Source organism: Oncorhynchus keta, chromosome 34 (assembly GCF_023373465.1).
Source record: "Oncorhynchus keta strain PuntledgeMale-10-30-2019 chromosome 34, Oket_V2, whole genome shotgun sequence".
In the NCBI taxonomy this organism is placed as follows: Eukaryota; Metazoa; Chordata; class Actinopteri; order Salmoniformes; family Salmonidae; genus Oncorhynchus; species Oncorhynchus keta.
In genome coordinates, this window is record NC_068454.1 from 1,858,723 (window position 1) to 1,885,940 (window position 27,218).

The 27,218-nt window shown below is 47.1% G+C and overlaps 2 protein-coding genes across 2 annotated transcripts in view; both read left to right on the plus strand.

Moving 5' to 3' along the window:
• The window catches only part of LOC127914927 (partitioning defective 3 homolog B-like), a 119,327-nt gene extending 94,864 nt beyond the window's left edge, over positions 1-24,463 (plus strand). The window contains exon 4 of the mRNA XM_052492718.1: positions 24,111-24,463. Within this exon, the coding sequence (XP_052348678.1) occupies positions 24,111-24,447 (337 nt within the window). The 3' untranslated portion in view covers positions 24,448-24,463. The remainder of the gene's footprint in view (positions 1-24,110) is intronic.
• Positions 24,464-24,477: 14 nt separating this feature from the next.
• LOC127914932 (uncharacterized) lies at positions 24,478-26,749 on the plus strand. Its single transcript, XM_052492720.1, has 2 exons — positions 24,478-25,492; positions 25,854-26,749. The coding sequence occupies exons 1-2, from the start codon at positions 24,755-24,757 to the stop codon at positions 26,304-26,306; spliced, it is 1,191 nt and encodes a 396-aa protein (XP_052348680.1). The 5' UTR covers positions 24,478-24,754; the 3' UTR covers positions 26,307-26,749.
• Positions 26,750-27,218: the final 469 nt, after the last annotated feature.

Genomic DNA, 27,218 nt, shown 5'->3' on the forward strand with positions numbered 1-27,218 from the left:
AGTACACTGAACCAGACTCCACTCCCATAGCTGTCATTACCAGTACACTGAACCAGACTCCACTAGCATCACCACCCTGGATGGTTCCAACCTTGAATATGTGGACATCTATAAGTACCTAGGTGTCTGGCTAGACTGCAAACTCTCCTTCCAGACTCACATCAAACATCTCCAATCAAAATCAAATCCAGAGTCGGCTTTCTATTCCGCAACAAAGCCTCCTTCACTCACGCTGCCAAGCTTACCTTAGTAAAACTGACTATCCTACCGATCCTCGACTTGGCGATGTCTGTACACTGAACCAGACTCCACTCCCATAGCTGTCATTACCAGTACACTGAACCAGACTCCCATGGCTGTCATTACCAGTACACTGAACCAGACTCCCATAGCTGTCATTACCAGTACACTGAACCAGTCTCCACTCCCATAGCTGTCATTACCAGTACACTGAACCAGACTCCCATAGCTGTCATTACCAGTACACTGAACCAGACTCCACTCCCATAGCTGTCATTACCAATACACTGAACCAGACTCCCATAGCTGTCATTACCAATACACTGAACCAGACTCCCATGGCTGTCATTACCAATACACTGAACCAGACTCCCATGGCTGTCATTACCAATACACTGAACCAGACTCCCATAGCTGTCATTACCAATACACTGAACCAGACTCCCATGGCTGTCATTACCAGTACACTGAACCAGACTCCCATGGCTGTCATTACCAGTACACTGAACCAGACTCCCATAGCTGTCATTACCAGTACACTGAACCAGACTCCCATAGCTGTCATTACCAGTACACTGAACCAGACTCCCATGGCCATCATTACCAATACACTGAACCAGACTCCCATGGCTGTCATTACCAGTACACTGAACCAGACTCCCATAGCTGTCATTACCAGTACACTGAACCAGACTTCCATGGCTGTCATTACCAGTACACTGAACCAGACTCCCATGGCTGTCATTACCAATACACTGAACCAGTCTCCACTCCCATGGCTGTCATTACCAATACACTGAACCAGACTCCCATAGCTGTCATTACCAGTACACTGAACCAGACTCCCATAGCTGTCATTACCAATACACTGAACCAGACTCCCATAGCTGTCATTACCAGTACACTGAACCAGACTCCCATAGCTGTCATTACCAGTACACTGAACCAGACTCCCATAGCTGTCATTACCAATACACTGAACCAGTCTCCCATAGCTGTCATTACCAATACACTGAACCAGTCTCCCATAGCTGTCATTACCAATACACTGAACCAGACTCCCATAGCTGTCATTACCAATACACTGAACCAGACTCCCATAGCTGTCATTACCAATACACTGAACCAGACTCCACTCCCATGGCTGTCATTACCAATACACTGAACCAGACTCCCATAGCTGTCATTACCAGTACACTGAACCAGACTCCCATAGCTGTCATTACCAATACACTGAACCAGACTCCCATAGCTGTCATTACCAGTACACTGAACCAGACTCCCATAGCTGTCATTACCAGTACACTGAACCAGACTCCCAAAGCTGTCATTGCCAATACACTGAACCAGTCTCCCATAGCTGTCATTACCAATACACTGAACCAGTCTCCCATAGCTGTCATTACCAATACACTGAACCAGACTCCCATAGCTGTCATTACCAATACACTGAACCAGACTCCCATAGCTGTCATTACCAATACACTGAACCAGACTCCACTCCCATAGCTGTCATTACCAATACACTGAACCAGACTCCCATAGCTGTCATTTCCAGTACACTGAACCAGATCCCATGGCTCTCATTACCAATACACTGAACCAGACTCTCATAGCTGTCATTACCAGTACACTGAACCAGACTCCCATAGCTGTCATTACCAGTACACTGAACCAGACTCCACTCCCATAGCTGTCATTACCAATACACTGAACCAGACTCCCATAGCTGTCATTACCAATACACTGAACCAGACTCCCATAGCTGTCATTACCAATACACTGAACCAGACTCCCATAACTGTCATTACCAATACACTGAACCAGACTCCACTCCCATAGCTGTCATTACCAATACACTGAACCAGACTCCCATAGCTGTCATTACCAGTACACTGAACCAGACTCCCATAGCTGTCATTACCAATACACTGAACCAGACTCCCATAGCTGTCATTACCAATACACTGAACCAGACTCCCATAGCTGTCATTACCAGTACACTGAACCAGATCCCATGGCTGTCATTACAATACACTGAACCAGACTCCCATAGCTGTCATTACCAGTACACTGAACCAGACTCCCATAGCTGTCATTACCAGTACACTGAACCAGACTCCACTCCCATAGCTGTCATTACCAATACACTGAACCAGACTCCCATAGCTGTCATTACCAATACACTGAACCAGACTCCCATAGCTGTCATTACCAATACACTGAACCAGACTCCCATGGCTGTCATTACCAATACACTGAACCAGACTCCCATGGCTGTCATTACCAATACACTGAACCAGACTCCCATAGCTGTCATTACCAATACACTGAACCAGACTCTCATGGATGTCATTACCAGTACACTGAACGAGACTCCCATGGCTGTCATTACCAGTACACTGAACCAGACTCCCATGGCTGTCATTGCCAGTACACTGAACCAGACTCCCATAGCTGTCATTACCAATACACTGAACCAGACTCCCATAGCTGTCATTACCAGTACACTGAACCAGACTCCACTCCCATGGCTGTCATTACCAATACACTGAACCAGACTCCCATGGCTGTCATTACCAATACACTGAACCAGTCTCCACTCCCATGGCTGTCATTACCAGTACACTGAACCAGACTCCCATAGCTGTCATTACCAGTACACTGAACCAGACTCCCATAGCTGTCATTACCAGTACACTGAACCAGACTCCACTCCCATGGCTGTCATTACCAATACACTGAACCAGACTCCCATGGCTGTCATTACCAATACACTGAACCAGACTCCCATAGCTGTCATTACCAATACACTGAACCAGACTCCCATGGCTGTCATTACCAGTACACTGAACCAGACTCCCATGGCTGTCATTACCACTACACTGAACTAGACTCCACTCCCATAGCTGTCATTACCAGTACACTGAACCAGAATCCCATAGCTGTCATTACCAATACACTGAACAGACTCCCATGGCTGTCATTACCAGTACACTGAACCAGACTCCCATAGCTATCATTACCAATACACTGAACCAGACTCCCATGGCTGTCATTACCAGTACACTGAACCAGACTCCCGTAGCTGTCATTACCAATACACTGAACCAGACTCCCATAGCTGTCATTACCAGTACACTGAACCAGACTCCCATAGCTGTCATTACCAGTACACTGAACCAGACTCCACTCCCATGGCTGTCATTACCAATACACTGAACCAGACTCCCATAGTGTCATTACCAGTACACTGAACCAGACTCCCATGGCTGTCATTACCAGTACACTGAACCAGACTCCCATGGCCGTCATTACCAATACACTGAACCAGACTCCCATAGCTATCATTACCAATACACTGAACCAGTCTCCACTCCCATAGCTGTCATTACCAATACACTGAACCAGACTCCCATGGCTGTCATTACCAGTACACTGAACCAGACTCCCATGGCTGTCATTACCAATACACTGAACCAGTCTCCACTCCCATGGCTGTCATTACCAATACACTGAACCAGACTCCCATAGCTGTCATTACCAGTACACTGAACCAGACTCCCATAGCTGTCATTACCAGTACACTGAACCAGACTCCCATAGCTGTCATTACCAATACACTGAACCAGACTCCCATAGCTGTCATTACCAGTACACTGAACCAGACTCCCATAGCTGTCATTACCAGTACACTGAACCAGACTCCCATAGCTGTCATTACCAATACACTGAACCAGACTCCCATAGCTGTCATTACCAGTACACTGAACCAGACTCCCATAGCTGTCATTACCAGTACACTGAACCAGACTCCCAAAGCTGTCATTGCCAATACACTGAACCAGTCTCCCATAGCTGTCATTACCAATACACTGAACCAGTCTCCCATAGCTGTCATTACCAATACACTGAACCAGACTCCCATAGCTGTCATTACCAATACACTGAACCAGACTCCCATAGCTGTCATTACCAATACACTGAACCAGACTCCACTCCCATAGCTGTCATTACCAATACACTGAACCAGACTCCCATAGCTGTCATTTCCAGTACACTGAACCAGATCCCATGGCTCTCATTACCAATACACTGAACCAGACTCTCATAGCTGTCATTACCAGTACACTGAACCAGACTCCCATAGCTGTCATTACCAGTACACTGAACCAGACTCCACTCCCATAGCTGTCATTACCAATACACTGAACCAGACTCCCATAGCTGTCATTACCAATACACTGAACCAGACTCCCATGGCTGTCATTACCAATACACTGAACCAGACTCCCATAGCTGTCATTACCAATACACTGAACCAGACTCCCATAGCTGTCATTACCAATACACTGAACCAGACTCCCATAGCTGTCATTACCAATACACTGAACCAGACTCCCATGGCTGTCATTACCAGTACACTGAACCAGACTCCGTGGCTGTCATTACCAATACACTGAACCAGACTCCCATGGCTGTCATTACCAGTACACTGAACCAGACTCCCATAGTTGTCATTACCAGTACACTGAACCAGTCTCCACTCCCATAGCTGTCATTACCAGTACACTGAACCAGACTCCCATGGCTGTCATTACCAGTACACTGAACCAGTCTCCACTCCCATAGCTGTCATTACCAGTACACTGAACCAGACTCCCATAGCTGTCATTACCAATACACTGAACCAGACTCCCATGGCTGTCATTACCAGTACACTGAACCAGACTCCCATGGCTGTCATTACCAGTACACTGAACCAGACTCCCATGGCTGTCATTACCAGTACACTGAACCAGACTCCCATAGCTGTCATTACCAGTACACTGAACCAGACTCCCATAGCTGTCATTACCAATACACTGAACCAGACTCCACTCCCATAGTTGTCATTACCAATACACTGAACCAGACTCCGATATATGTCATTACCAATACACTGAACCAGACTCCCATAGCTGTCATTACCAATACACTGAACCAGACTCCCATGGCTGTCATTACCAGTACACTGAACCAGACTCCCATGGCTGTCATTACCAGTACACTGAACCAGACTCCCATAGCTGTCATTACCAGTACACTGAACCAGACTCCCATAGCTGTCATTACCAGTACACTGAACCAGACTCCCATGGCCATCATTACCAATACACTGAACCAGACTCCCATGGCTGTCATTACCAGTACACTGAACCAGACTCCCATAGCTGTCATTACCAGTACACTGAACCAGACTTCCATGGCTGTCATTACCAGTACACTGAACCAGACTCCCATGGCTGTCATTACCAATACACTGAACCAGTCTCCACTCCCATGGCTGTCATTACCAATACACTGAACCAGACTCCCATAGCTGTCATTACCAGTACACTGAACCAGACTCCCATAGCTGTCATTACCAATACACTGAACCAGACTCCCATAGCTGTCATTACCAGTACACTGAACCAGACTCCCATAGCTGTCATTACCAGTACACTGAACCAGACTCCCATAGCTGTCATTACCAATACACTGAACCAGTCTCCCATAGCTGTCATTACCAATACACTGAACCAGTCTCCCATAGCTGTCATTACCAATACACTGAACCAGACTCCCATAGCTTTACTCATTACCAATACACTGAACCAGACTCCCATAGCTGTCATTACCAATACACTGAACCAGACTCCACTCCCATGGCTGTCATTACCAATACACTGAACCAGACTCCCATAGCTGTCATTACCAGTACACTGAACCAGACTCCCATAGCTGTCATTACCAATACACTGAACCAGACTCCCATAGCTGTCATTACCAGTACACTGAACCAGACTCCCATAGCTGTCATTACCAGTACACTGAACCAGACTCCCAAAGCTGTCATTGCCAATACACTGAACCAGTCTCCCATAGCTGTCATTACAATACACTGAACCAGTCTCCCATAGCTGTCATTACCAATACACTGAACCAGACTCCCATAGCTGTCATTACCAATACACTGAACCAGACTCCCATAGCTGTCATTACCAATACACTGAACCAGACTCCTCCCATAGCTGTCATTACCAATACACTGAACCAGACTCCCATAGCTGTCATTTCCAGTACACTGAACCAGATCCCATGGCTCTCATTACCAATACACTGAACCAGACTCTCATAGCTGTCATTACCAGTACACTGAACCAGACTCCCATAGCTGTCATTACCAGTACACTGAACCAGACTCCACTCCCATAGCTGTCATTACCAATACACTGAACCAGACTCCCATAGCTGTCATTACCAATACACTGAACCAGACTCCCATAGCTGTCATTACCAATACACTGAACCAGACTCCCATAACTGTCATTACCAATACACTGAACCAGACTCCACTCCCATAGCTGTCATTACCAATACACTGAACCAGACTCCCATAGCTGTCATTACCAGTACACTGAACCAGACTCCCATAGCTGTCATTACCAATACACTGAACCAGACTCCCATAGCTGTCATTACCAATACACTGAACCAGACTCCCATAGCTGTCATTACCAGTACACTGAACCAGATCCCATGGCTGTCATTACCAATACACTGAACCAGACTCCCATAGCTGTCATTACCAGTACACTGAACCAGACTCCCATAGCTGTCATTACCAGTACACTGAACCAGACTCCACTCCCATAGCTGTCATTACCAATACACTGAACCAGACTCCCATAGCTGTCATTACCAATACACTGAACCAGACTCCCATAGCTGTCATTACCAATACACTGAACCAGACTCCCATGGCTGTCATTACCAATACACTGAACCAGACTCCCATGGCTGTCATTACCAATACACTGAACCAGACTCCCATAGCTGTCATTACCAATACACTGAACCAGACTCTCATGGATGTCATTACCAGTACACTGAACGAGACTCCCATGGCTGTCATTACCAGTACACTGAACCAGACTCCCATGGCTGTCATTGCCAGTACACTGAACCAGACTCCCATAGCTGTCATTACCAATACACTGAACCAGACTCCCATAGCTGTCATTACCAGTACACTGAACCAGACTCCACTCCCATGGCTGTCATTACCAATACACTGAACCAGACTCCCATGGCTGTCATTACCAATACACTGAACCAGTCTCCACTCCCATGGCTGTCATTACCAGTACACTGAACCAGACTCCCATAGCTGTCATTACCAGTACACTGAACCAGACTCCCATAGCTGTCATTACCAGTACACTGAACCAGACTCCACTCCCATGGCTGTCATTACCAATACACTGAACCAGACTCCCATGGCTGTCATTACCAATACACTGAACCAGACTCCCATAGCTGTCATTACCAATACACTGAACCAGACTCCCATGGCTGTCATTACCAGTACACTGAACCAGACTCCCATGGCTGTCATTACCACTACACTGAACTAGACTCCACTCCCATAGCTGTCATTACCAGTACACTGAACCAGAATCCCATAGCTGTCATTACCAATACACTGAACCAGACTCCCATGGCTGTCATTACCAGTACACTGAACCAGACTCCCATAGCTATCATTACCAATACACTGAACCAGACTCCCATGGCTGTCATTACCAGTACACTGAACCAGACTCCCGTAGCTGTCATTACCAATACACTGAACCAGACTCCCATAGCTGTCATTACCAGTACACTGAACCAGACTCCCATAGCTGTCATTACCAGTACACTGAACCAGACTCCACTCCCATGGCTGTCATTACCAATACACTGAACCAGACTCCCATAGTGTCATTACCAGTACACTGAACCAGACTCCCATGGCTGTCATTACCAGTACACTGAACCAGACTCCCATGGCCGTCATTACCAATACACTGAACCAGACTCCCATAGCTATCATTACCAATACACTGAACCAGTCTCCACTCCCATAGCTGTCATTACCAATACACTGAACCAGACTCCCATGGCTGTCATTACCAGTACACTGAACCAGACTCCCATGGCTGTCATTACCAATACACTGAACCAGTCTCCACTCCCATGGCTGTCATTACCAATACACTGAACCAGACTCCCATAGCTGTCATTACCAGTACACTGAACCAGACTCCCATAGCTGTCATTACCAGTACACTGAACCAGACTCCCATAGCTGTCATTACCAATACACTGAACCAGACTCCCATAGCTGTCATTACCAGTACACTGAACCAGACTCCCATAGCTGTCATTACCAGTACACTGAACCAGACTCCCATAGCTGTCATTACCAATACACTGAACCAGACTCCCATAGCTGTCATTACCAGTACACTGAACCAGACTCCCATAGCTGTCATTACCAGTACACTGAACCAGACTCCCAAAGCTGTCATTGCCAATACACTGAACCAGTCTCCCATAGCTGTCATTACCAATACACTGAACCAGTCTCCCATAGCTGTCATTACCAATACACTGAACCAGACTCCCATAGCTGTCATTACCAATACACTGAACCAGACTCCCATAGCTGTCATTACCAATACACTGAACCAGACTCCACTCCCATAGCTGTCATTACCAATACACTGAACCAGACTCCCATAGCTGTCATTTCCAGTACACTGAACCAGATCCCATGGCTCTCATTACCAATACACTGAACCAGACTCTCATAGCTGTCATTACCAGTACACTGAACCAGACTCCCATAGCTGTCATTACCAGTACACTGAACCAGACTCCACTCCCATAGCTGTCATTACCAATACACTGAACCAGACTCCCATAGCTGTCATTACCAATACACTGAACCAGACTCCCATAGCTGTCATTACCAATACACTGAACCAGACTCCCATAACTGTCATTACCAATACACTGAACCAGACTCCACTCCCATAGCTGTCATTACCAATACACTGAACCAGACTCCCATAGCTGTCATTACCAGTACACTGAACCAGACTCCCATAGCTGTCATTACCAATACACTGAACCAGACTCCCATAGCTGTCATTACCAATACACTGAACCAGACTCCCATAGCTGTCATTACCAGTACACTGAACCAGATCCCATGGCTGTCATTACCAATACACTGAACCAGACTCCCATAGCTGTCATTACCAGTACACTGAACCAGACTCCCATAGCTGTCATTACCAGTACACTGAACCAGACTCCACTCCCATAGCTGTCATTACCAATACACTGAACCAGACTCCCATAGCTGTCATTACCAATACACTGAACCAGACTCCCATAGCTGTCATTACCAATACACTGAACCAGACTCCCATGGCTGTCATTACCAATACACTGAACCAGACTCCCATGGCTGTCATTACCAATACACTGAACCAGACTCCCATAGCTGTCATTACCAATACACTGAACCAGACTCTCATGGATGTCATTACCAGTACACTGAACGAGACTCCCATGGCTGTCATTACCAGTACACTGAACCAGACTCCCATGGCTGTCATTGCCAGTACACTGAACCAGACTCCCATAGCTGTCATTACCAATACACTGAACCAGACTCCCATAGCTGTCATTACCAGTACACTGAACCAGACTCCACTCCCATGGCTGTCATTACCAATACACTGAACCAGACTCCCATGGCTGTCATTACCAATACACTGAACCAGTCTCCACTCCCATGGCTGTCATTACCAGTACACTGAACCAGACTCCCATAGCTGTCATTACCAGTACACTGAACCAGACTCCCATAGCTGTCATTACCAGTACACTGAACCAGACTCCACTCCCATGGCTGTCATTACCAATACACTGAACCAGACTCCCATGGCTGTCATTACCAATACACTGAACCAGACTCCCATAGCTGTCATTACCAATACACTGAACCAGACTCCCATGGCTGTCATTACCAGTACACTGAACCAGACTCCCATGGCTGTCATTACCACTACACTGAACTAGACTCCACTCCCATAGCTGTCATTACCAGTACACTGAACCAGAATCCCATAGCTGTCATTACCAATACACTGAACCAGACTCCCATGGCTGTCATTACCAGTACACTGAACCAGACTCCCATAGCTATCATTACCAATACACTGAACCAGACTCCCATGGCTGTCATTACCAGTACACTGAACCAGACTCCCGTAGCTGTCATTACCAATACACTGAACCAGACTCCCATAGCTGTCATTACCAGTACACTGAACCAGACTCCCATAGCTGTCATTACCAGTACACTGAACCAGACTCCATCCCATGGCTGTCATTACCAATACACTGAACCAGACTCCCATAGTGTCATTACCAGTACACTGAACCAGACTCCCATGGCTGTCATTACCAGTACACTGAACCAGACTCCCATGGCCATCATTACCAATACACTGAACCAGACTCCCATAGCTATCATTACCAATACACTGAACCAGTCTCCACTCCCATGGCTGTCATTACCAATACACTGAACCAGACTCCCATAGCTGTCATTACCAATACACTGAACCAGACTCCCATGGCTGTCATTACCAGTACACTGAACCAGACTCCCATGGCTGTCATTACCAATACACTGAACCAGTCTCCACTCCCATGGCTGTCATTACCAATACACTGAACCAGACTCCCATAGCTGTCATTACCAGTACACTGAACCAGACTCCCATAGCTGTCATTACCAGTACACTGAACCAGACTCCCATAGCTGTCATTACCAATACACTGAACCAGACTCCCATGGCTGTCATTACCAGTACACTGAACCAGACTCCCATAGTTGTCATTACCAGTACACTGAACCAGTCTCCACTCCCATAGCTGTCATTACCAGTACACTGAACCAGACTCCCATGGCTGTCATTACCAGTACACTGAACCAGTCTCCACTCCCATAGCTGTCATTACCAGTACACTGAACCAGACTCCCATAGCTGTCATTACCAATACACTGAACCAGACTCCCATGGCTGTCATTACCAGTACACTGAACCAGACTCCCATGGCTGTCATTACCAGTACACTGAACCAGACTCCCATGGCTGTCATTACCAGTACACTGAACCAGACTCCCATGGCTGTCATTACCAATACACTGAACCAGACTCCCATGGCTGTCATTACCAGTACACTGAACCAGACTCCCCCATAGCTGTCATTACCAATACACTGAACCAGACTCCCATGGCTGTCATTACCAATACACTGAACCAGTCTCCACTCCCATGGCTGTCATTACCAGTACACTGAACCAGACTCCCATGGCTGTCATTACCAATACACTGAACCAGACACCCATGGCTGTCATTACCAGTACACTGAACCAGACTCCCATAGCTGTCATTACCAATACACTGAACCAGACTCCACTCCCATAGCTGTCATTACCAGTACACTGAACCAGACTCCCATGGCTGTCGTTACCAATACACTGAACCAGACTCCCATAGCTGTCATTTCCAATACACTGAACCAGACTCCCATATCTGTCATTACCAATACACTGAACCAGACTCCCATAGCTGTCATTACCAATACACTGAACCAGACTCCCATAGCTGTCATTACCAATACACTGAACCAGACTCCCATAGCTGTCATTACCAATACACTGAACCAGACTCCCATAGTTGTCATTACCAGTACATGAACCAGACTCCCATAGCTGTCATTACCAATACACTGAACCAGACTCCACTCCCATAGTTGTCATTACCAATACACTGAACCAGACTCCGATATATGTCATTACCAATACACTGAACCAGACTCCCATAGCTGTCATTACCAATACACTGAACCAGACTCCCATAGCTGTCATTACCAATACACTGAACCAGACTCCCATAGCTGTCATTACCAATACACTGAACCAGACTCCCATGGCCATCATTACCAGTACACTGAACCAGACTCCCATAGCTATCATTACCAGTACACTGAACCAGACTCCCATAGCTGTCATTACCAGTACACTGAACCAGACTCCCATGGCTGTCATTACCAGTACACTGAACCAGACTCCCATAGCTGTCATTACCAGTACACTGAACCAGACTCCCATAGCTGTCATTACCAGTACACTGAACCAGACTCCACTCCCATAGCTGTCATTACCAGTACACTGAACCAGACCCCCATAGCTGTCATTACCAGTACACTGAACCAGACTCCCATAGCTGTCATTACCAGTACACTGAACCAGACTCCCATAGCTGTCATTACCAATACACTGAACCAGACTCCCATAGCTGTCATTACCAATACACTGAACCAGACTCCCATAGCTGTCATTACCAATACACTGAACCAGACTCCACTCCCATGGCTGTCATTACCAATACACTGAACCAGACTCCCATAGCTGTCATTACCAATACACCCTAACCAGACTCCCATAGCTGTCATTACCAATACACTGAACCAGACTCCACTCCCATAGCTGTCATTACCAATACACTGAACCAGACTCCCATAGCTGTCATTACCAATACACTGAACCAGACTCCCATAGCTGTCATTACCAGTACACTGAACCAGACCCCCATAGCTGTCATTACCAGTACACTGAACCAGACTCCCATAGCTGTCATTACCAGTACACTGAACCAGACTCCCATAGCTGTCATTACCAATACACTGAACCAGACTCCCATAGCTGTCATTACCAATACACTGAACCAGACTCCCATGGCTGTCATTACCAGTACACTGAACCAGACTCCCATAGCTATCATTACCAGTACATGAACATGACTCCCATAGCTGTCATTACCAGTACACTGAACCAGACTCCCATGGCCATCATTACCAGTACACTGAACCAGACTCCCATAGCTATCATTACCAGTACACTGAACCAGACTCCCATAGCTGTCATTACCAATACACTGAACCAGACTCCCATAGCTGTCATTACCAGTACACTGAACCAGACTCCCATGGCTGTCATTACCAATACACTGAACCAGACTCCCATGGCCATCATTACCAGTACACTGAACCAGACTCCCATAGCTATCATTACCAGTACACTGAACCAGACTCCCATAGCTGTCATTACCAGTACACTGAACCAGACTCCCATGGCTGTCATTACCAGTACACTGAACCAGACTCCCATAGCTGTCATTACCAGTACACTGAACCAGACTCCCATAGCTGTCATTACCAGTACACTGAACCAGACTCCACTCCCATAGCTGTCATTACCAGTACACTGAACCAGACCCCCATAGCTGTCATTACCAGTACACTGAACCAGACTCCCATAGCTGTCATTACCAGTACACTGAACCAGACTCCCATAGCTGTCATTACCAATACACTGAACCAGACTCCCATAGCTGTCATTACCAATACACTGAACCAGACTCCCATAGCTGTCATTACCAATACACTGAACCAGACTCCAACTCCCATGGCTGTCATTACCAATACACTGAACCAGACTCCCATAGCTGTCATTACAATACACCCTAACCAGACTCCCATAGCTGTCATTACCAATACACAGAACCAGACTCCTCCCATAGCTGTCATTACCAATACACTGAACCAGACTCCCATAGCTGTCATTACCAATACACTGAACCAGACTCCCATAGCTGTCATTACCAGTACACTGAACCAGACCTCCATAGCTGTCATTACCAGTACACTGAACCAGACTCCCATAGCTGTCATTACCAGTACACTGAACCAGACTCCCATAGCTGTCATTACCAATACACTGAACCAGACTCCCATAGCTGTCATTACCAATACACTGAACCAGACTCCCATAGCTGTCATTACCAGTACACTGAACCAGACTCCCATAGCTGTCATCACCAATACACTGAACCAGACTCCCATAGCTGTCATTACCAATACACTGAACCAGACTCCCATAGCTGTCATTACCAGTACACTGAACCAGACTCCACTCCCATAGCTGTCATTACCAATACACTGAACCAGACTCCCATGGCTGTCATTACCAATACACTGAACCAGACTCCCATAGCTGTCATTACCAATAATAATAATAGTAACCATGACCAGTCAACACCTTGGCTGTGTAACCATGTGTAACCATGACCAGTCAACACCTTGGCTTTGTAACCATGTGTAACCATGACCAGTCAACACCTTGGCAGTGTAACCATGACCAGTCAACACCTTGGCTGTGTAACCATGTGTAACCATGACCAGTCAACACCTTGGCTGTGTAACCATGTGTAACCATGTCCAGTCAACACCTTGGCTGTGTAACCATGTGTAACCATGACCAGTCAACACCTTGGCAGTGTAACCATGACCAGTCAACACCTTGGCTGTGTAACCATGTGTAACCATGACCAGTCAACACCTTGGCTGTGTAACCATGTGTAACCATGACCAGTCAACACCTTGGCTGTGTAACCATGTGTAACCATGACCAGTCAACACCTTGGCAGTGTAACCATGACCAGTCAACACCTTGGCTGTGTAACCATGTGTAACCATGACCAGTCAACACCTTGGCTGTGTAACCATGTGTAACCATGACCAGTCAACACCTTGGCTGTGTAACCATGACCAGTCAACACCTTGGCTGTGTAACCATGTGTAACCATGACCAGTCAACACCTTGGCTGTGTAACCATGTGTAACCATGTCCAGTCAACACCTTGGCTGTGTAACCATGTGTAACCATGACCAGTCAACACCTTGGCAGTGTAACCATGACCAGTCAACACCTTGGCTCTGTAACCATGTGTAACCATGACCAGTCAACACCTTGGCTGTGTAACCATGTGTAACCATGTCCAGTCAACACCTTGGCTGTGTAACCATGTGTAACCATGACCAGTCAACACCTTGGCAGTGTAACCATGACCAGTCAACACCTTGGCTGTGTAACCATGTGTAACCATGACCCGTCAACACCTTGGCTGTGTAACCATGTGTAACCATGACCAGTCAACACCTTGGCTGTGTAACCATGACCAGTCAACACCTTGGCTGTGTAACCATGTGTAACCATGACCAGCAAAACCTTGGCTGTGTAACCATGACCAGTCAACACCTTGGCTGCGTAACCATGTGTAACCATGACCAGTCAACACCTTGGCTGTGTAACCATGTGTAACCATGACCAGTCAACACCTTGGCTGTGTAACCATGACCAGTCAACACCTTGGCTGTGTAACCATGTGTAACCATGACCAGTCAACACCTTGGCTGTGTAACCATGTGTAACCATGACCAGTCAACACCTTGGCTGTGTAACCATGTGTAACCATGACCAGTCAACACCTTGGCTGTGTAACCATGTGTAACCATGACCAGTCAACACCTTGGCTGTGTAACCATGTGTAACCATGACCAGTCAACACCTTGGCTGTGTAACCATGTCCAGTCAACACCTTGGCTGTGTAACCATGTGTAACCATGACCAGTCAACACCTTGGCTGTGTAACCATGTGTAAACATGACCAGTCAACACCTTGGCTGTGTAACCATGTGTAACCATGACCAGTCAACACCTTGGCTGTGTAACCATGTCCAGTCAACACCTTGGCTGTGTAACCATGTGTAACCATGACCAGTCAACACCTTGGCTGTGTAACCATGTGTAACCATGACCAGTCAACACCTTGGCTGTGTAACCATGTCCAGTCAACACCTTGGCTGTGTAACCATGTGTAACCATGACCAGTCAACACCTTGGCTGTGTAACCATGACCAGTCAACACCTTGGCTGTGTAACCATGTGTAACCATGACCAGTCAACACCTTGGCTGTGTAACCATGACCAGTCAACACCTTGGCTGTGTAACCATGTGTAACCATGACCCGTCAACACCAAGGCCCTTAACAGGGTGTCATCTGGGACACGCCCTCAGTATAAGTTACGTGGGAAAGGCTCACCACTCCATGCTGAAGACTGTCACTTATAGAACATTGCTATGTGGTCGTCACAGTGGCTCACATGGGGTGTGTGTGTGTGTGTGTGTGTGTGTGTGTGTGTGTGTGTGTGTGTGTGTGTGTGTGTGTGTGTGTGTGTGTGTGTGTGTGTGTGTGTGTGTGTGTGTGTGTGTGTGTGTGTGTGTGTGTGTGTGTCAGACCCTGGCCTCATGTCCATGTCAGGCAGGGTGACTGGGAACTACAGTCTAGCTGTAACAGGGGAAGTCACTCAATTGGCGACCTCAGCGCGTGACCTGGAAAAATGGGCCTTGTCCTATGAAAGCTGATCTGAGGTGAAGTACTGTGTGGAGTTGCCAGAGAGCTTATTCCTAGTCAGTCAGTATGAGGGATCTGGAGAAGAGCAGTCAGTCAGTCAGTATGAGGGATCAGGAGAAGAGCAGTCAGTCAGTCAGTCAGTATGAGGGATCAGGAGAAGAGCAGCAGTCAGTCAGTATGAGGGATCAGGAGAAGAGCAGTCAGTCCGTCAGTCAGTATGAGGGATCAGGAGAAGAGCAGTCAGTCAGTCAGTATGAGGGATTAGGAGAAGAGCAGTCAGTCCGTCAGTCAGTATGAGGGATCAGGAGGAGAGCAGTCAGTCAGTCAGTATGAGGGATCAGGAGAAGAGCAGTCAGTCAGTATGAGGGATCAGGAGAAGAGCAGTCAGTCAGTCAGTATGAGGGATCTGGAGAAGAGCAGTCAGTCAGTCAGTATGAGGGATCAGGAGAAGAGCAGTCAGTCAGTATGAGGGATCAGGAGAAGAGCAGTCAGTCAGTCAGTCAGTCAGTATGAGGGATCAGGAGAAGAGCAGTCAGTCAGTATGAGGGATCAGGAGAAGAGCAGTCAGTCAGTCAGTATGAGGGATCTGGAGAAGAGCAGTCAGTCAGTCAGTATGAGGGATCAGGAGAAGAGCAGTCAGTCAGTCAGTATGAGGGATCTGGAGAAGAGCAGTCAGTCAGTCAGTCAGTCAGTATGAGGGATCAGGAGAAGAGCAGTCAGTCAGTCAGTATGAGGGATCTGGAGAAGAGCAGTCAGTCAGTCAGTATGAGGGATCAGGAGGAGAGCAGCAGTCAGTCAGTCAGTATGAGGGATCAGGAGAAGAGCAGCAGTCAGTCAGTATGAGGGATCAGGAGGAGAGCAGCAGTCAGTCAGTCAGTATGAGGGATCTGGAGAAGAGCAGCAGTCAGTCAGTCAGACTTGTGGAGGTCTACAATTATTTCTGATGTCTTGGCTGATTTATTTTGATTTTCCCTTGATGTCAAGCAAAGAGGCACTGAGTTTGAAGGTAGTCCTTGAAATACATCCACAGGTACACCTCCAATTGACTCAAATTATGTCAATTAGCCTATCAGAAGCTTCTAAAGCCATGACATAATTTTCTGGAATTTTCCAAGCTTTTTAAAGTCACAGTCAACTTAGTCAAATCAAATCAAATTGTATTTGTCACATACACAAGGTTAGCAGATGTTAATGTGAGTGTAGCGAAATGCTTGTGCTTCTAGTTCCGACAATGCAGTGATAACCAACAAGTAATCTAACTAACAATTCCTAAACTACTGTCTTATACACAGTGTAAGGGGATAAAGAATATGTACATAAAGATATATGAATGAGTGATGGTACAGAGCAGCATACAGTAGATGGTATCGAGTACAGTATATACATATGAGATGAGTATGTAAACAAAGTGGCATAGTTAAAGTGGCTAGTGATACATGTATTACATAAGGATGCAGTCGATGATGTAGTGTACAGTATATACGTATACATATGAGATGAATAATGTAGGGTACGTAACATTATATTAGGTAGCATTGTTTAAAGTGGCTAGTGATATATTTTACATAATTTCCCATCAATTCCCATTATTAAAGTGGCTGGAGTTGAGTCAGTGTCAGTGTCAGTGTGTTGGCAGCAGCCACTCAATGTTAGTGGTGGCTGTTTAACAGTCTGATGGCCTTCAGATAGAAGCTGTTTTTCAGTCTCTCGGTCCCAGCTTTGATGCACCTGTACTGACCTCGCCTTCTGGATGATAGCGGGGTGAACAGGCAGTGGCTCGGGTGGTTGTTGTCCTTGATGATCTTTATGGCCTTCCTGTAACATCGGGTGGTGTAGGTGTCCTGGAGGGCAGGTAGTTTGCCCCCGGTGATGCATTGTGCAGACCTCACTACCCTCTGGAGAGCCTTACGGTTGTGGGCGGAGCAGTTGCCGTACCAGGCGGTGATACAGCCCGCCAGGATGCTCTCGATTGTGCATCTGTAGAAGTTTGTGAGTGCTTTTGGTGAAAAGCCTAATTTCTTCAGCCTCCTGAGGTTGAAGAGGCGCTGCTGCGCCTTCTTCACGATGCTGTCTGTGTGAGTGGACCAATTCAGTTTGTCTGTGATGTGTATGCCGAGGAACTTTAAACTTGCTACCCTCTCCACTACTGTTCCATCGATGTGGATAGGGGTGTTCCCTCTGCTGTTTCCTGAAGTCCACAATCATCTCCTTAGTTTCGTTGACGTTGAGTGTGAGGTTATTTTCTTGACACCAAACTCCGAGGGCCCTCACCTCCTCCCTGTAGGCCGTCTTGTCGTTGTTGATAATCAAGCCTACCACTGTTGTGTCGTCCGCAAACTTGATGATTGAGTTGGAGCGTGCGTGGCCACGCAGTCGTGGTGAACAGGGAGTACAGGAGAGGGCTCAGAACGCACCCTTGTGGGGCCCCAGTGTTGAGGATCAGCGGGGTGGAGATGTTGTTGCCTACCCTCACCACCTGGGGGGCGGCCCGTCAGGAAGTCCAGTACCCAGTTGCACAGGGCGGGGTCGAGACCCAGGGTCTCGAGCTTGATGACGAGCTTGGAGGGTACTATGGTGTTGAATGCCGAGCTGTAGTCGATGAACAGCATTCTTACATATGCATTCCTCTTGTCCAGATGGGTTAGGGCAGTGTGCAGTGTGGTTGAGATTGCAGCGTCTGTGGACCTATTTGGGCGGTAAGCAAATTGGAGTGGGTCTAGGGTGTCAGGTAGGGTGGAGGTCATATGGTCCTTGACTAGTCTCTCAAAGCAGTTCATGATGACGGAAGTGAGTGCTACGGGGCGGTAGTCGTTTAGCTCAGTTACCTTAGCTTTCTTGGGAACAGGAACAATGGTGGCCCTCTTGAAGCATGTGGGAACAGCAGACTGGTATAGGGATTGATTGAATATGTCCGTAAACACACCGGCCAGCTGGTCTGCGCATGCTCTGAGGGCGCGGCTGGGGATGCCGTCTGGGCCTGCAGCCTTCCGAGGGTTAACACGTTTAAATGTTTTACTCACCTCGGCTGCAGTGAAGGAGAGTCTGCATGTTTTCGTTGCAGGCCGTGTCAGTGGCACTGTATTGTCCTCAAAGCGGGCAAAAAAGTTATTTAGTCTGCCTGGGAGCAAGACATCCTGGTCCGTGACTGGGCTGGTTTTCTTCTTGTAGTCCGTGATTGACTGTAGACCCTGCCACATACCTCTTGTGTCTGAACCGTTGAATTGAGATTCTACTTCGTCTCTATACTGACGCTTAGCTTGTTTGATAGCCTTGCGGAGGGAATAGCTGCACTGTTTGTATTCGGTCATGTTACCAGACACCTTGCCCTGATTAAAAGCAGTGGTTCGCGCTTTCAGTTTCACGCGAATGCTGCCATCAATCCACGGTTTCTGGTTAGGGAATGTTTTAATTGTTGCTATGGGAACGACATCTTCAACGCACATTCTAATGAACTCGCACACCGAATCAGCGTATTCGTCAATGTTGTTACCTGGCGCAATACGAAACATATCCCAGTCCACGTGATGGAAGCAGTCTTGGAGTGTGGAGTCAGCTTGGTCTGACCAGCGTTGGACAGACCTCAGCGTGGGAGATGATCCAAGGTTTTTCCAGCCCTGGTTGCGCAATCGATATGCTGATAAAATTTAGGGAGTCTTGTTTTCAGATTAGCCTTGTTAAAATTCCCAGCTACAATGAATGCAGCCTCCGGATATATGGATTCCAGTTTGCAAAGAGTCAAATAAAGTTTGTTCAGAGCCATTGATGTGTCTGCTTGGGGGGAATATATACGGCTGTGATTATAATCGAAGAGAATTCTCTTGGTAGATAGTGCGGTCGACATTTGATTGTGAGGAATTCTAAATCAGGTGAACAGAAGGATTTGAGTTCCTGTATGTTTCTTTCATCACACCATGTCTCGTTAGCCATAAGGCATACGCTCCCGCCCCTCTTCTTACCAGAAAGATGTTTGTTTCTGTCGGCCCGTTGGCTGCACCGCCTCGGATAGCGTCTCTCCAGTGAGCCATGTTTCCGTGAAGCACAGAACGTTACAGTCTCTGATGTCCCTCTGGAATGCTACCCTTGCTCGGATTTCATCAACCTTGTTGTCAATAGACTGGACATTGGCGAGAAGTATGCTAGGGAGTGGTGCGCGATGTTCCCGTCTTCGGAGTCTGACCAGAAGACCGCCTCGTTTCCCTCTTTTACGGAGTGGTTTTTTTGGGGGGTCGCCGGCTGGGATCCATTCCGTTGTCCTGGGTGAAAGGCAGAACACAGGATCCGCGTCGCGAAAATCAGTGTATGTAAACTTTTGACCCACTGGAATTGTGATACAGTGAATTATAAGTGAAATAATATGTCTATAAACAATACTTGGAAAAATTACTGCACAAAGTAGATGTCCTAACCGACTTGCCAAAACTATAGTTTGTTTAATAAGGAATTTGTGGAGTGGTTGAAAAACAAGTTTTAATGACTCCAACCTAAGTCTATGTTAACTTCCGACTTAAAATGTAGTTCCCGTCTCTGATCCTAGATCTGAAGGGGAAGCTGATCCTAGATCTGTAGGGGAAGCTGATCCTAGATCTGAAGGAGAAACTGATCCTAGATCTGTAGGGGAAGCTGATCCTAGATCTGAAGGGGAAGCTGATCCTAGATCTGAAGGGGAAGCTGATCGCAGATCTGAAGGGGAAGCTGATCCTAGATCTGAAGGGGAAACTGATCCTACATCTGAAGGGGAAGGGGAAGCTGATCCTAGATCTGAAGGGGAAGCTGATCCTAGATCTGAAGGGGAAACTGATCCTAGATCTGAAGGGGAAGGGGAAGCTGATCCTAGATCTGAAGGGGAAGCTGATACTAGATCTGTAGGGGAAGCTGATCCTAGATCTGAAGGGGAAGCTGATACTAGATCTGAAGGGGAAGCTGATCCTAGATCTGAAGGGGAAGCTGATCCCAGATCTGAAGGGGAAGCTGATCCTAGATCTGAAGGGGAAGCTGATCCTAGATCTGTAGGGGGAAGCTGATCCTAGATCTGAAGGAGAAACTGATCCTAGATCTGAAGGGGAAGCTGATCCTAGATCTGAAGGAGAAACTAATCCTAGATCTGAAGGGGAAGGGGAAGCTGATCCTAGATCTGAAGGGGAAGCTGATCCTAGATCTGTAGGGGAAGCTGATCCTAGATCTGAAGGGGAAGGTGATCCTAGATCTGTTGGGGAAGCTGATCCTAGATCTGAAGGAGAAACTGACCCTAGATCTGAAGGGGAAGGGGAAGCTGATCCTAGATCTGAAGGAGAAGCTGATCCTAGATCTGAAGGGGAAGGGGAAGCTGATCCTAGATCTGAAGGGGAAGGGGAAGCTGATCCTAGATCTGAAGGGGAAGGGAAGCTGATCCTAGATCTGAAGGAGAAACTGATCCTAGATCTGAAGGGGAAGGGAAGCTGATCCTAGATCTGAAGGGAAGCTGATCCTTGATCTGTAGGGAAGGGGGAAGCTGATCCTAGATCTGAAGGGGAAGGGAAGCTGATCCTAGATCTGAAGGGGAAGGGGAAGCTGATCCTAGATCTGTAGGGGAAGGGGAAGCTGATCCTAGATCTGAAGGGGAAGGGGAAGCTGATCCTAGATCTGTAGGGGAAGGGGAAGCTGATCCTAGATCTGAAGGGGAAGGGGAAGCTGATCCTAGATCTGTAGGGGAAGGGGAAGCTGATCCTAGATCTGAAGGGGAAGCTGATCCTAGATCTGTAGGGGAAGGGGAAGCTGATCCTAGATCTGTAGGGGAAGGGGAAGCTGATCCTAGATCTGTAGGGGAAGGGGAAGCTGATCCTAGATCTGAAGGGGAAGGGGAAGCTGATCCTAGATCTGAAGGGGAAGGGGAAGCTGATCCTAGATCTGAAGGGGAAGGGGAAGCTGATCCTAGATCTGTAGGGGAAGGGGAAGCTGATCCTAGATCTGAAGGGGAAGGGGAAGCTGATCCTAGATCTGAAGGGGAAGGGGAAGCTGATCCTAGATCTGTAGGGGAAGGGGAAGCTGATCCTAGATCTGAAGGGGAAGGGGAGGCTGATCCTAGATCTGAAGGGGAAGGGGAAGCTGATCCTAGATCTGTAGGGGAAGGGGAATCTGATCCTAGATCTGAAGGGGAAGGGGAAGCTGATCCTAGATCTGAAGGGGAAGCTGATCCTAGATCTGAAGGGGAAGCTGATCCTAGATCTGAAGGGGAAGCTGATCCTAGATCTGAAGGGGAAGGGGAAGCTGATCCTAGATCTGAAGGATAAACTGATCCTAGATCTGAAGGGGAAGGGGAAGCTGATCCTAGATCTGAAGGGGAAGGGAAGCTGATCCTAGATCTGAAGGGGAAGGGAAGCTGATCCTAGATCTGTCCTGACCATCCTACTGATCCTGACCATCCTAAGGTCCTAACCATCCTACTGTCCTGATCCTACTGTCCTGACCATCCTACTGTCCTAACCATCCTACTGTCCTGACCATCCTACTGATCTGTCCATCCTAGGGTCCTAAACATCCTAGTCCTGACCATCCTACTGTCCTAACCATCCTACTGTCCTGACCATGCTACTGTCCTGACCATGCTACTGTCCTGACCATCCTACTGTCCTGACCACTGTCCTGACCATCCTACTGTCCTGACCATCCTACTGTCCTAACCATCCTACTGTCCTGACCATCCTACTGTCCTGACCATCCTACTGTCCTAACCATCCTACTGTCCTCCTACTGTCCTGACCATCCTACTGTCCTAACCATCCTACTGTCCTGACCATCCTACTGTCCTGACCATCCTACTGTCCTGACCATGCTACTGTACTGACCATCCTACTGTCCTAACCATCCTACTGTCCTGACCATCCTACTGTCCTAACCATCCTACTGTCCTGACCATCCTACTGTCCTAACCATCCTACTGTCCTGACCATCCTACTGTCCTAACCATCCTACTGTCCTGACCATGCTACTGTCCTGACCATCCTACTGTCCTGACCATCCTACTGTCCTAACCATCCTACTGTCCTGACCATCCTACTGTCCTAACCATCCTACTGTCCTGACCATCCTACTGTCCTAACCATCCTTCTGTCCTAACCATCCTTCTGTCCTAACCATCCTACTGTCCTGACCATCCTACTGTCCTGACCATGCTACTGTCCTAACCATCCTACTGTCCTAACCATCCTACTGTCCTGACCATCCTACTGTCCTAACATCCTACTGTCCTGACCATCCTACTGTCCTGACCATCCTACTGTCCTAACCATCCTACTGTCCTGACCATCCTACTGTCCTGACCATCCTACTGTCCTGACCATCCTACTGTCCTAACCATCCTACTGTCCTGACCATCCTACTGTCCTGACCATCCTACTGTCCTAACCATCCTACTGTCCTGACCATCCTACTGTCCTAACCATCCTACTGTCCTAACCATCCTACTGTCCTAACCATCCTACTGTCCTAACCATGCTACTGTCCTGACCATCCTACTGTCCTGACCATCCTACTGTCCTAACCATCCTACTGTCCTAACCATCCTACTGTCCTGACCATCCTACTGTCCTGACCATCCTACTGTCCTGACCATGCTACTGTTCTTCTTCTTGTTTTAAATATGTTTTGATGTAGACTTCTGCTTCGTGTTCTTCATCATTGTCTTCTTTTGTGTTTTCTTTCAGGCGTGGCCCGATGGATCCTTCTGAGGGGTACCCAATACAGCAGACTGGCTGGGTTGGTCACTACCCTGGCCCCCAACCAGCCTACCCCAATCCCAACTACCCCCCCAGAGTAGACCCCAACTACCCCTCCAGGGTTGACCCCAACTACCCCCCTAGGGTTGACCCCAACTACCCCCCAAGGGTTGACTCCAACTACCCCCCCAGAGAGAACCCCAACTACCCCCCCAGAGGTGACCCCCGCCAGGCCGACCCAGGGTTCTACCACCCTCCTCCTCTACGCCAGGACGTCCCCCCGTCCCCACTCTGCCCCTCCGAGCCCCCCGTTATGACACCATGAACCGTGGGGGAGGAGGAGGAGGGAGTATCGCCAGGCTAGCCCAGAGAGGTTCGCCTACGGCGGGGAGGGACCGGCCCGTCACAATGATCTGTATGGAGTTCTGACCTAGGATCGGATCGGGTCGCCCCCCCCCAACCCCACCCTCTCCTTTCATGTAGTCTCAATCATTTTGATCAAAAAGTCTAAACGGTGCGGTGTGAGTGTTTTGATTGATACAGGCCCTTGGTCTGGTCCAGTAACTATAACTACAGTATCTGTCTGTCTAACTTTCTGCAGCAGCCAATCAGACTTTGGCTGTGTGACCACTATGGCTAGCTGTCGAACAACCACGTGTTTTATACACTATCGTGGCAGTCCATATTGTCTTATTAATTACTGGACGGTAGATGATCAAAGTCATCTGTATCTCGGAACATTCTGCACACACACACACACACACACACACACACACACACACACACACACACACACACACACACACACACACACACACACACACACAGGAAGGAGCAGCGAGCATTCTGGGAATTCCAACCACTATACACTACATGTTGTATCAGCTTTTATATTGCGTTGTTTTAACCTGATAATGCGGATCCATAATGCCATTATCTTTCTCTGTTTTATCCTGATAATGCAGATCCATGATGTCATTATCTTTCTCTGTTTTGTCCTGATAATGCAGACCCATAATGTCATTATCTTTCTCTGTTTTGTCCTGATAATGCAGATCCATAATGTCATTATCTTTCTCTGTTTTATCCTGATAATGCAGACTCATATTGTCATTATCTTTCTCTGTTTTATCCTGATAATGCGGATCCATAATGTCATTATCTTTCTCTGTTTTATCCTGATAATGCAGACCCATAATGTCATTATCTTTCTCTGTTTTATCCTGATAATGCAGATCCATAATGTCATTATCTTTCTCTGTTTTATCCTGATAATGCAGATCCATAATGTCATTATCTTTCTCTGTTTTATCCTGATAATGCAGATCCATAATGTCATTATCTTTCTCTGTTTTGACCTGATAATGCAGGCTCATAATGTCATTATCTTTCTCTGTTTTATCCTGATAATGCAGACCCCATAATGTCATTATCTTTCTCTGTTTTGTCCTGATAATGCAGCTCCATAATGTCATTATCTTTCTCTGTTTTATCCTGATAATGCAGGTCCATAATGTCATTATCTTTCTCTGTTTTATCCTGATAATGCAGGTCCATAATGTCATTATCTTTCTCTGTTTTATCCTGATAATGCAGACACATAATGTCATTATCTTTCTCTGTTTTATCCTGATAATGCAGATCCATAATGTCATTATCTTTCTCTGTTTTATCCTGATAATGCAGACCCGTAATGTCATTATCTTTCTCTGTTTTATCCTGATAATGCAGACCCATAATGTCATTATCTTTCTCTGTTTTATCCTGATAATGCAGACCCATAATGTCATTATCTTTCTCTGTTTTATCCTGATAATGCAGCTCCATAATGTCATTATCTTTCTCTGTTTTATCCTGATAATGCAGACCCATAATGTCATTATCTTTCTCTGTTTTGACCAGATAATGCAGATCCATAATGTCATTATCTTTCTCTGTTTTATCCTGATAATGCCGATCCATAATGTCATTATCTTTCTCTGTTTTGTCCTGATAATGCGGATCCATAATGTCATTATCTTTCTCTGTTTTATCCTGATAATGCGGATCCATGATGTCATTATCTTTCTCTATTTTAACCAGATAATGCAGATCCATAATGTCCTTAGCTTCCACTGCATGCTTCCAATGTACGGCTACTTCCCAAATGGTATCCTCTTCTCTATATATAGAACAATACTTTGAGCCTTTGTGGGCATGTAAATTAGGTCAAACATTGTGCACTATATATATATATATATATATATATATATAGGCAGTAGGATGCCATTTGAGACAGAACCAATCATTCACCACGTATTTACTTTAGACTAAAGAAGGGTATTTTAGCTCTATAGGTCTTTAATGGCTGATTATTATCATTAGGTAGAGAAGGCAGTAATCATAATATGGATGATGAGAATCATTGTATGATATTTCATTATTTTACTGAAACATACAGTAGGATATGAAATTATCTCTGTCTTTGTCCAGACAGGAGAGAGATGTGGTTATGGAAGAGGAGATAATTGGAAGGAGAGAGGAGAGGAGAAGATGGGGGAGGACAGGAGAGGAGATGAGAAGATGGGGGAGGACAGCAGAGGAGAGGAGAAGATGGGGGAGGACAGGAGAGGAGAGGAGAGGAGAGGAGAGGAGAGGAGAGGAGAGAGGGGAGGAGAGGAGAGGAGAAGGGGGAGGACAGGAGAGGGAGGAGAAGATGAGGGAGGACAGCAGAGAGAGAGAGAAGATGGGGAGGACAGCAGAGGAGAGGAGAAGATGGGGAGGACAGCAGAGGAGAGGAGAAGATGGGGGAGGACAGAGAGAGGAGAGGAGAGGAGAAGATGGGGGAGGAGAGGAGGGGAGAGGAGAAGGAGAGGAGAAGATGGGGGAGGACAGCAGAGGAGAGGAGAAGATGGGGAGGACAGGAGAGGAGAGGAGAAGATGGGGGAGGAGAGGAGAAGATGGGGGAGGACAGCAGAGGAGAGGAGAGGAGAAGATGGGGGAGGACAGCAGAGAGAGGAGAGATGGGGGATGACAGGGAGAGGAGAGGAGAGGAGAGGAGAAGATGGGGAGGACAGGAGAGGAGAGGAGAAGATGGGGGAGAGGACAGGAGAGGAA